General features: G+C 45.5%; 1 protein-coding gene across 1 annotated transcript; it reads left to right on the top strand.

The window, feature by feature from the left end:
- Window positions 1–721: 721 nt before the first annotated feature.
- Window positions 722–8,347, top strand: LOC144741506 (N-chimaerin-like). Its single transcript, XM_078624029.1, has 7 exons — window positions 722–973; window positions 2,394–2,478; window positions 5,080–5,253; window positions 6,105–6,182; window positions 6,791–6,928; window positions 7,981–8,086; window positions 8,176–8,347. Exons 1-7 carry the CDS (start codon window positions 722–724, stop codon window positions 8,345–8,347), a joined length of 1,005 nt encoding a protein of 334 aa, XP_078480155.1.
- The last annotated feature ends 4,012 nt before the right edge of the window (window positions 8,348–12,359 follow it).

Raw genomic sequence — 12,359 nt, 5'->3', positions numbered from 1 at the left:
AACTGTTCTACAATGTCCTTGTTTTTCTTTCTGCTCCGGCATCTTTTCTTTTGTGTTTTTGTTCCCTGTGTTCCGACGACGCCCGTTTCTGTGGCAACATGATTTGTATTTGTATAAAAAGCGCTCCTCTCTCAACGGCCCACTGCTGTCGCAGGATCTCCAGCAGCGGCCCACTCCTGATCCATGACTCATTCATGGCTCATTATCGTCCCACTCTCTGCCCGCTGCCGTAGATATCGGATGGAGGAGGCTGAGTGGGGGGCGGGGTGGCAGTCACTATAAAGCCGAAGTATTCGTGCAAGCTATTGGCTGGTGGGATCCATTTAATCTACTAGAGTCCGCCCCCGTACTCCTCCCCCTCGCTCTGCCCGCCCTGACAGCATCCAAATAGTGTGCTGTGTCTGTTCCAGAGAGAATATCAGCTCTGCACAGGGAGGGGAGGATTAGTGCAAGCTCTCATCCTTTCTGCACACATGTTCCCGCGGCTGCATCTGTCTGCTATGACTCCTGGAGGCTCCTCCTCAGCCACTGTCCCCGCCGTGAAAGGATTTAACCGTTTTCATTAATTTTCACTTTGTCACCTTGACTCTCCGTTTGTTTGGAACAATGCAGATCATACTGCTGGATTTGGACTTGCTTTGAGAAGCTGCCATTTCTTTGGGGAGGGGGACTTCTCATTGGGTTTGTTTCGTCAGCGGATCTGTGTGAGCGCGGCACCACAATGCCGTCTAAAGAGTCCTGTGAGACTCACAAGGAAGAGAAGTCCCTGGTGCAAAAGGCCAAGCGAGAGGCCAATCAGGAGGACATCCTGGCAGCAGCTCTGGGAATGAGGATGGGGCCAGAGAAAGCTTCGGCCACTTTCTGGCAGCCTCTGAAACTGTTTGCCTATTCACAGCTCACCTCGCTGGTGCGGAGAGCCTCACTGAAGGAGAGCGAAGCGATCACCAGATCGGAGAAAGTCCACAACTTCAAGGTGAGCCTGAAGGGAACTCTTTGTCAGCTGGTGTAAAATGCTGCTTTCACTTTGTCATGTGTGGCCAGAGGGCAGCTTCTCACGCTTCCCCTGTGGGAGACTGGTGGTGGTGGTGGGGGGGGGGGGGGGGGGGGTTGTGGTCTGTCTGGAGAAAATCTGCTGGTGGTTTGAGATGATCAGGTGAAGGAGGAGGAGGAGGAGGAGGAGGAGGAGGAGGCAGGAGAGCAAGCCAACCCGGTACTCAGGTTCCTGGTTTGGCTCTTCCTGCTGCTGCTTTGTTCTCTTGTTTCACAGAACGTCGTGTTGAAACATTTCAATATCTGATCACCTAAGTATGATAACAAACTTGATAACAAACTAGCTTTTTTTTGTTTTTTTTTAATTGTTTGAACATTGAAGCTTCAGACCAAAACTGGCCATAACTTTGAGTGTTTTTTCACATTCTGTGTTTCATTTCACGTTTTGAATGGAATCGTTCAGAAACTTTGGATTGTTTGTTAACTTTTCTGATAAATATCTAAAACCATGCAAGATAAACATAAAAAGGAATAATGGTTATTCATGATAAGACAAATATAAATAATAGAAATAGGATACAACAATCCTGAGACAATTCTTGGCTGCAAACTGTACGTTAATAATCACTTGTTTACACAGTCAGTCCCCCCCCCGACCCCCGTCCGTGGCTGTTGACAGGATGCAGTTGTTGCTGTTCGCTCCCAAGGCTCCTCCTGATTGGCTGTGCTGTCGTCACCCGCTGGAGTGTGACGCTCCTGTTCCTACACTGGAACGGCGCCCTGTTTCGTTTCCATGGCGAAGTTCCCTCCCTGCTTAACCATGACTCCATGAGGTGTCTGACGGTGGCCTGAAGCCTCCTCATGCTACACCAACCTCTGCTGGAGGATACGTTGAAGCAACTTCCTCCCATCTCAGTCATTAACCCTTTAAGCCCCAAGCTGTTTTTCAGACCTCTGCGAACACATAATGGAAAAGAGTTTTTATCTGTGCAACCATTAGTTCTGTTTGAAGAATACATATAATAAAACCAGGGTCAGAGAAATTTGACAGCTCTAGTTGGACCAAGTGATTTCTGGTTGGACTGTTCTTTGGGTTCTTTCTGGCTGATGCTCTGATGGATATGTTTGGAATCTGCTTTCGTTTCAGGGGTTGTTTGTGTGTTTTGCATAAAGTACCACAGTGGTAGAGGCAGAAAGTCGGTGGCGCCGCATGGATTTTGATTGGATTTGATAATTTATTTCAGGTTCTGCTGTTTAATCTGATGTGCAATATTACTATATTCTTTTGATTAATGCATTGTTTCACACTACTTGTACGAAAGTCCCCCAGTTGGGGGACGCTCAGGTTTATTGGGTCCATGGGAAAGGGTCAGTTTCATCTGTCACTGTCTTCCTTTCTGCAGGTCCATACCTTCCGCGGACCTCACTGGTGTGAGCACTGTGCCAGCTTCATGTGGGGACTGATGGCTCAGGGGGTCAAATGTTCAGGTACGCCAGCAGAAAGCGCCCCATCACCTCACAGCATTCTCTGCTGGCCTCAAAATGAGCATGACTATATATAGGTTACTTGGTTTTCAGTACATCTGGAGCTGGATTATTGGGGTTTAATCCAAAATCCCTCCAGTTAACACACTGGATTAGCGGTTGTATAATATAATGAAATCAGGGCTCAATATATAGATGATGTAACAACTATTATTAAAAAAAAAGACTTTTTAAATGACTTTTTCCCTTTTTACAGAGTTTGAAAAATGGACTTTGCAGTCACTTCAAAACATTTAAGCGATATGTATTTAACTCCAATTAGATATGATAAGAAGTGTATTAAACCCTTGGGAAGGTTCCTTCAGGAAAGTCACATTCCAGCGTCAGTAACACGGGACAACAGCAAAATGAAAAGTAGAATGTGCTCAGGAATCGGCCGTTCTCCACATCTCATTATACCTATAAGAAAGGAGATCTGTGTTTCCACTTCCATGCTGCTATTGGATGAACACTGGCTGCATCGTGACCCAGTAAACAAACCAGTATCACCACCACTGATGCAGCTCAGCGTGTCCTTCTCTGTATGGATGCGTGTACATTCTACATGTGTCCAACAAAGGTTGCTGGAAGAAAACATGTATTTTGTTTATTTGTCAAAGATGAGCTTTGGGGTTTTTTTGTTTTGTTGTTGTATTTCAGTGTTTATTTCTTGTTTATTTTACACAGTAGACAGCTCAACCAGAGGAGGAGGATCAGCTCAGTGCGTGCTACGTTTATAGAAATGCCAGTACAGAGTAATTCACACAGTAAAATTAGAAATATTTAGTCACAGCTACGCCATCTCCTCGACTCAAGTCCTGCGTCGCCGTGTTTTGATGTTTTATAGACGAAACAAAGTGTGTCACATATATCCGTGGGAGTTCAGTCATCAATTGTTCATGTGCTTGTTTTTCTTTTTTCATAGAAGGCTGACAGACATCAGATTGAAGGCATACATTTGCTTCCGTACAGCGCATTCCTTCATATTCAACCACAGCGACCGGAATCTAGGGCAGCCGAGTCTCACATGATGCTCACATTTACATACCAAAAAAAAAAAAAAAAAAAAAGAGCCCTCCACCCCCTTTTTCCTCTTGTATGTGTGAACTGGTTTTGGCCGAGTGCCAGGGAGCCAGCCTCTGCTTGTGCTTGTTGTGCCACAATTCCTCATCTAAGCCCCCCACCACCCCCCACCCCCCAGCCTCATCCCATCATGCCCATGAAGGAAAACAAAGCTGGCATGTCTCTTTAATGAGGTGCAGAGCTCCGAGCTCTGTTTCCATACATATTAAAATTCAGCGGCTTCAGCTGAGGAGCTGGGTCACACAGCTCAACCTTTGTTCAGGTACGAAGGAACAAATTCACATGCTGGTTTCTGTTGAGAAGGACCCGTTATCCATCAGCAGCTCGCTCGCTTTACGTTCAGCCAGTAAAACCTTTAGTCTGCAACCTCCTCGCCATGGCAACAGCCAAATAGCTGACGGTGCGATAAAGCAGCATCCCCTGTCTCCTGGTGTCCTTTGGACGGCCGTCCCACCTGGGACTCGGGACCACCAGCGAGCACCACGCGTCTGATGACAGCACCTCAATTCTCCCGCCTGTCTCTTGCCTTTAAGAGAATAATCTCTTAAGGTAATTACATTTCTGCATCAGCGCATATAAACGCAGGCTGTGTGAATTTCTCCTGGGACCCATATTAATGAAAATGGTGGGTTGTCAGAAGGAGCGGAGGCTCTGTCTGCTTTCTCAAGTTGTAGCTTTTTGGATTTGCTGTTTGTTTGTTTTATTTTATTTTTTTAAAGCAGCTGTATTTGTTGAAATAAAACCTCTCCACTCTCAAAAGAAGATCCAAGATCTAAAAGCTTGAAGAGCAGCCCCCATTTTAGTCTCGGGAAACTAGGTCTAGTGTAGCCTGCAGCGGCTGAATGCTGCTTCCATTGTGTGCACGCTTGGATTTGAACAGAACAGAGCGTCGCAGCCGTCCTCCAGGCCTCCACATTCTCAGCGCCGGTCTGATTCCCCGCATGCAGCTCTGTTGTGAAGCAGCTCTGGAGACCGTCTCTGCATCTGCTCTCCTCGGGCCCCTGTGTTCCCAACAAGGTGAATCCTGCCCTGGAACAGCTGCGCTCCGGGCCGCCACCACTGTGGCTCCACACAAAGCGCCATGTGGGGAAGATCCACTGCCATCCTGACTAATGGGCTATTTGAAAACCCAGTGAGGTGCAACCGGAAATACCATTAGGTGCTAGAATCATCTCTTGCAGCCAAGGAACCAAATCAAAATGGATTTTCCGCTTACAGCGATAACATATTTAGATTAATGTTTTTTTTTCTTCTTAAATCTGGTGCCTGGGTTCATTTTAGATTAACGCTTTTAGGCTGACATGAGGTGCATTTGCATGTCTGTGGTGTGCAAGGTGACTTCACAAACATGCTGAGAGAGGAGCTCTCCAGTCTCGTGACCTTTACAGGCGGAACACTGATCAAGCCAAAACACACCAACCAGCCAAACAAGCTCTAAGTCGTTGAAACTGACTTCCACTTGACCATCCGTTGTCTCTGCAGACTGCGGTGTCAATGTCCACAAGCAGTGTTCGTCTCTGGTCCCCAACAACTGCAAACCGGACCTGAGACACATCCGCAAAGTCTACAGCTGTGACCTCACCACGCTGGTGAAAGCGTATAACACAGCCCGACCCATGGTGGTGGACATGTGCATACGAGAGATCGAAGCGAGAGGTCAGTGTGTGTGTGTGTGTGTGTGTGTCATTACCCTTGTTATAACAACGACATTTCAAGAATGGGAACATCGCTGTGCTCGCACTTATTTTAATTTCATGAGTTTGTTGTTTTGCTTTGGACCTTTGAAAAATAGCAGCATCATGCTTAATTCATCCATTTCTGAACGTTTCAACATGAGACATTCAGTCTGAACAACATTTTAAAACATTTTATTTAAACATTTTTGTGTTATTCATTCATGTCATTTTCATCGTATGTTTTGTATTTGTAGATTAAAAATGAAACCATGCATTGTGCATACTCTCCCTGTTGGATTGGGTTTCCACCCCACTTCTCAGAAGCAGTTATTTAGTCATTGTGCAAACCAATACACATGACTCAAGTGAAATGTATTACTCAGTTATACATTTCAGTTCTGCTCCTATCACCCATCATCATCATCATTATCATCAGGCTTTTCACAAAACTGTCATTTCCAAGCCAGAAACTAAAAACTTCAGCTGAGTTGTCGTTTGTTTTGTGGCGGACTGATGAGTGATCTGGGGATTGTAAAGGAGGAATACATCACGTCGTTTCCTGCTGCCTGAGCTGATTGCCTTTCAGTTAAACCGTTCAACGATGCAGGAAACTCATTGTCGGCCGGCTCATATGTCTCTAAGTTTGATTTATGTCTTTATTATTTTGCTCAGTGATGCAGAAAACTATTTGCATGATTTTCTATAGTGGTTTTAATTCGCTATACATTTTTAATAGCATGTCTGAAATGACCCACTGCTTTGTCTGCGGGGGAACTTACGCCCAAAACTGCGTCTGAAAGTTGATGTGGAGCTCTACTTTTGTTCCTGAAGGACTGAAGTCAGAAGGCCTCTACAGAATATCTGGATTCAGCGACTCAGTGGAAGAAGTCAAGACGGCTTTCGACAAAGGTTTGTACAGATCAGATTCAGATCGACACGGCGTGCTTTCGTATGTTCACACCAGACACACAGAAGGTTTCAGATTAATGAGCAAGTGACACATTTGTGGGGGATTAGTGTCCGTCTGCAGATGCCGAGGTGTTGTATCCTGTTGACAGGGGACCTCAGGGGATACAAACCATGGAGACATCCTCTCTCTGCCTGAGATAGATCTGTGAGACTCGTCTGGCGTGTTGGGATTCGGGGGTGGACTGCGGTGGACAAGCCTGTCTTGACCCCAGTGCAGTGTGAATTTGGAAAAAGCCCACAGCAGCGGGCTAGTGTCTTTGCCAGATACGCATGCGGGAGATCATCCATGACAGAGTGTCATTCCAGCTCACAGCACTGCGACGTTCAGTCTGCCAGCACAAGTAGGCCATGGCCCGTTCAGGAGAGAGCTGACAGAATGGAACAGGCCGGGCAGATGATAGCAGCTTCTCTGAGGAGCACTGAGTCCATTACTCTACAACCAACGCCCAAAGCCTTTACTGTGCAATGCGATCCGAGATGCAAAAGTGCTGATGTGAGTGCTTTTTTTTTCAGTCTGCTTCTCTTGTCTCCTCTGTTCCATCACACAGCTGGCGAGAAGACAGACATCTCAGTGAACGCCTATGAAGACATCAATATCATCACGGGTGCGCTGAAACTGTACCTCAGGGATTTGCCAGTTCCCATCATCTCATACGACGCCTACCCGAGGTTCATTGAGGCTGCAAGTGAGTCACAACTTGACAAATTAGTCAGAGACGCACCTGCCGTGCAAATTCATTATGTCAACGATCAAAGTCTGGAAAGTTCTTTGGTTTCAATGATTGAATTTGTCGGGAAAACGCATGAGGTACATCTGAAAGGAAAAAGGAGAAAGACCCAGACACCCAGACGACTACACACACGATGGAGATGAACATGGATTTTAACATGTTCTAGATATACTTCTATCTATAATACAACTACTGCAGATGGAACGACTCACGTTCAGTGTGTAAATCCATCCACAGAGAGTCAGTGCATCAGATCGGCTCCTGCTCTGTCTCTGTTCTCTCACTTCTCTGGGACAAAAACCTTCTGCAACTGTCATGGAACAGAATCATGACCGCACCGACTCCACTATCATCATACATGTCCCCGCCGCCTCCCCCGAAATCAACCCCGATGGCAGACACTCAATTCCCTGGACTAGCGGGTAAAGACAACATGGTGTCGCTAACATCAGGTTCGGCTGTGGTTCACCTGGTGACGTCCTTCCACATCCGCGGTTTTCACACAAATAAACATGAGGGCATCTTTCCGTAAGTGACCATGCACTAAACGAACACAAATAAATAATTCATTGCGTGAATCCATCAGTCTACTTCCTGTATGTTTTACAGCCTGGAATGGTCCATTCATGTACATTTGGGGGGGGGGGGTTCTTCCAGCTTCCATTGTCCTGAAACTATGACACTAAACAGAAATAGAAGTAACACAGGAACAGGACGATTCCTCTTCATACATCACGGCTCTGGCTCAGTGGTTGAGTGGGTCGTACATTAACTGAAGGGTTGGCGGTTTGGGGTGGAACCCTAAATTACCCCCAGTGGGCCTGGCAACGCCCTGCAGGCAGCAGCCACCCATTGGTGTATGAGTGTGGCTATGACTGGGTGAATGTGAGGCCCTTTGCTATGTAAGCAAAGTCCATTTACCACTCTTCACCAAGCAGCAGAGCTCCTCTCAGAGGCTGTTATCACGCCACAGGAAACGACTCTCACGCCTTCTTCCTGCCTCTCAGAGCTCACAGATCCAGAGAAGAAGCTGGAAGCGTTCCGTGAGGCCATCGGCCTGCTGCCGCCGTCACACAGCGAAACGCTCCAGTACCTCATGGCGCACTTAAAAAGGTAAACAAGCTTTCTACGGTCACACGTGAATGACGTGATCGGTCAGTAACAGCAAGCTAAAGTCCAAATCTTCTTTTTTTACGTTTCAGGGTGGCGCAGAATGAGAAGTTTAACCTGATGAACGCAGAGAACCTCGCCATCGTCTTCGGGCCCACCCTAATGCGCGCTCCGGACCTCGACGCCATGACAGCACTCAACGACATCCGCCACCAGAGGCAGGTGGTGGAGGTGCTCATTAAAAACGGCGACGTGCTCTTCTGAACTCAGAGGGGGACTTTTCATAGGAAAGTTGTCTAATCAAGCTTTTGTGTAGACTTGAATGACGTTTGTACATTGCTACATTTTAAGAAGCCCGGTGTTTGGACCGTCGTGTGGATGAAGAACCTCACACTTAGACGTATTCGACATCTCCCCATTTTTGTCGGGGGATTTTTTTCCGAGGCTCACAGCCCAGCCTGCATGGTGCGAGGTCCTTTGTTGCGTTGTAGTCGTATCCCAGCATGTGGAAAGATTGTGTAGCGCTGTGACCTTTCTTTTGTCTGTGCTGTAGTACTTAGTCCACATTCCCAGCTGCCTGATGCACACTTCTTTCTGTGAAACCTTCCATAGCTGGATGTAAAACAAAAATAAGCTACTGATTTGTTTTCTGGGTACTTTCTATGATGCTGTATTTGGTTTTAATCTCCTCAGCTGTTTGTATTGAATGAGCCTCTGAGACTTTTCCTGTCGATGTGCACACACTGACGTATTTGCCAGATATTAACTTCTCTGTGCTACAGATTTTGTGAATTAATTTTTTTACCGTAATAATTTGTACACAACTTGCATGATCACATTAATTTATTAAACCTTACTTTGAGAAAGTGAGTGTTTCCTCAGTCAGCTGACATACAATGACGGAACAACAGCAAGAGAAAAAACCCCAAACAAGATTATTACAACACAGATATATAGTTACAGTCTGGCAGATCTATGTATTAAAGATGATAATATAATAATAATGATGAAAAAAAATACTGACAGTAGCTGGAATTACACTTTTGAGCTGGAATGTTTTCAAAAGCACCAATGTGACCACTGCAAAATATAAAGGTTAAAGGTTAAACATTTTGGTCGTAGACCTTTTTCCAGCAAACGTGTGACTCCAACTAATCCTTTCCGCACATCTGAAACAAAAACTAAAATACCATCAATATACTTTCAATGCAGCATCAATACACATAGACAGAGCACAACAACACAGTCAGACAAAGCACAAAAAAATACTGAACTGTTGTGACTGAATACATTAGGTCCTAATGTATTCAGTCATGGCTAATGATTACAGTCAGAGAAAATACCATAGGTAGAACTTACAAAGTATGCAAGAATCCTAGAATACATCTGAAAAAAAATGAACAAAACCATGCAGTATTATACCCAACATCTGTAAAGACGGATGGCTTTGGTGTGCTGTGTTGGTGTGTGTTGTGTCAGTGTGTGTGCTGCTCGTCCTTCACACTCGTAGCTATCGACTGTGCCTGAAAGCCTCACATGACCGAGCCGATCGCGCCCCCCCCCCCCCCCCCCACACACACACACACACACACACACACTCACACACACACACACACACACACACACACACACACACACACTCCCCTCACGCAACAACACATCCGTCACACCGATTCCGTGCCAGACTAAAACCAAACGTACCTGAGGCAACAGCTCGACGTGCACTCAGGAGGTTGCTAATTACTGGCTTTGTTTTCTGTCACATGACGTGTGGATTTTCGGTCTAGTTGCCTTCAGGTTGCGTCTTTGTGAGCGGTTTCCAACCACCAGCCAGACGTAGTCCCACCATGTGATCAACACTCACACACCCCAGTGGAGTACATTCAGGGCATTAATCTGGGTTTTTTTCTAGTTGTGGTGCTGGATATTTACAGAATTTCACGTGACCACAGTTTCTGTTTCCTGCGTTCAGGTATTGGCGCCTCACAAAGCGACCGGGACTCAATCACCGCTTGACATTTAATCACTGGGCTTTTGTGACCACATCCCACGTCAGCCAAATACACACTCGTCCCTGGTGATTGTGCGGCAAAATTGGATTCTCACTCGACCGTTTATCCTCCTGGGCAATTTTAAATATCTCATTCCGTCATCTAGATTTGGCGTCTGAATGTGGGAGGAGGTAACGCAAACCATTAGAGATATCTATGGCTTTCTATGGCGCCGTCAAATATTGTGATGAGCGCACGTGTGAGTAATGTTGACTATGTGCTGGATTGGCCTTATTCACAGTAATGAGACCAAATTTGAAAAGCTGTGATCCGTGAGATAACTGACCTTTCTCTGTTGACGGGATTGTAATGCTTTTCTCCTTCAGGAGGCCGACAGGCAGACGATTGTAAATGCTAAAACATGAAGAAGAACGCAGGCGTGTTTTTTTTCATCAGCCATCATGCTCCATTTTAACTAGTGTTTGTTTGCGTTCACGAGTCATTGTAACGTATTAGACAATGGACAAACACGCATTGTTGATCTGTTAGAAGCTTTTGGAAGCTCCAGTCAACACGATAAAGATGGTAACGGCCATAATTCTTACTTTCAAATTTTTCAAATTGTCTTATTTCCACCACTGTGTCTTTACACAGCGAATTCATGTGGCCACAAAATTGTTTGTGTGTGTGTTTGTCTGGCCTCTCTCACTCGTTTTCTCTCCTACATCACTCCATGTTTCATGAAATTTCATTTCTGATTCTATTACAACCAGTCTGAGAGTCATGAGATAAATGTTGCTGTGAATTGGCACAACACAAATCAAATCTGACTTGAGCATCTAAGGTTTATACTAAAAACATAAAAACATTTACACAGTTAATTGACAAGCAAATTTCATATTGAATTTTATCCGTACGCCATGAAAGCAGTTCATACATAACTGCAGCAAAGTCTAATTATATAACAAAAGCTGTATGTATAGAATGTCCCTGAATGGTGTCCATTAATTGTTGCATATTTGTTCTAGAACATTATGTAAGTAGTCCTAATCTGTAATCTGATTAATCTTCACTGAGGTATAAACATCTAGTATGTTGCCCAGTTTCCATCAGCCCTCCTGCAGACTCCACATGGACACGCTCATTCAGATTCACTGAACATTTGATTCACTATCAGGACAGATAGAAACCTCAGTTCATGTTTGGAGATCACAGATCGCAGCAGGAGCCCTCAGAGGGTTGTAATTAACACTGGCTGGAAACCAAAGTGTCCATCCAGGTCCTCAGGTTGAGTGAGCAGATACAATGATGGCTTGTCCCGTAGTACGTGACAGATGTGGGGAAAGGCGAAAACGGCTTTCAAAAAACGGGGCGGGGGTTGAGACAAATCTCGCTTAATTCAGACTTTGCCAAATGGTCATTTGTGTCTAAGTGAGATGAATGAGGCTGGTGGTTGAGTGACTGGCTGATTGAACACATTGGGGATGTGAGGAAATTGAGTTGCCTGACCCATCACGGCCCTGACGGGGGGGGGGGGGGGGGGCAGAGCAAAGAGGGGACACCTGGTCATCAGGAAACACAAGGGCTGCTTGAAAACCTGAACAAGCACAGATGTTTAATTTAAGACACACAACACATTTGTTGGTTTGTACCCCCCCACCCCCACGGTTCTGCCACGAGACGATACCAGTTGTCCAATGGGTGAACGGCAGAATTCACCCTGGACCAGTTGCCACTTCATCACAGGACAGACAAGGAAAGACATGTGTGTGACGTTTAGTGTGTGTGTGTGTGTGTGTGTGTGTGTGTGTGTGTGTGTGTGTGTGTGTGTGTGTGTGTGTGTGTGTGTGTGTGTGTGTGTGTGACGTTTAGTGTGTGTGTGTGTTTTGATGTGACTATCTCTGTTTCTGTGCAGGTCGACAAGATGATGCACAAGCAGGATTTTCTCCTTGACGACCAAAAGCATCTGTTATCGTGCCACTAATTACAAAACATGTTGAACAGCACATAGAGGAGGTTCCTTAAAACAACACTGAAAGAGTTGATTTGATCCCAGTAATACATGTTTGTCCCCAGTAAATTTAGCTTTTAATGTAAAAATTAGACCATAAATCACCATCATCATCATGTACAGACACACACACACACACGGTAGTGATGCGTTTAAGGCGCTGAAAGTCTCTGTTTTTGAAGGTTGCGATCCGACAGTTTCCCTTTCACAAATCTTGTTGACAGACTTGGGCTTATACCAAACACCTCAAATGTTTACTTGGTTACAGAATATG

Source organism: Lampetra planeri, unplaced genomic scaffold, assembly GCF_965212315.1.
Source record: "Lampetra planeri unplaced genomic scaffold, kcLamPlan1.2.h2 scaffold_575, whole genome shotgun sequence".
Taxonomy (NCBI): domain Eukaryota; kingdom Metazoa; phylum Chordata; class Hyperoartia; order Petromyzontiformes; family Petromyzontidae; genus Lampetra; species Lampetra planeri.
Note: the sequence above shows the minus strand (reverse complement) of the source record. Positions and strands in the feature narration are given on the sequence as shown.

Bases quoted from the DNA above. Each gene is read 5' to 3' on its own strand.
- LOC144741506 (XM_078624029.1), top strand. From the start codon at position 722: ATGCCGTCTAAAGAGTCCTGTGAGACTCACAAGGAAGAGAAGTCCCTG. The intron at 2,479-5,079 runs GTACGCCAGCAG...TTGTCTCTGCAG, and splicing joins TCAGGGGGTCAAATGTTCAG to ACTGCGGTGTCAATGTCCAC. The intron at 5,254-6,104 runs GTCAGTGTGTGT...TTGTTCCTGAAG, and splicing joins ACGAGAGATCGAAGCGAGAG to GACTGAAGTCAGAAGGCCTC.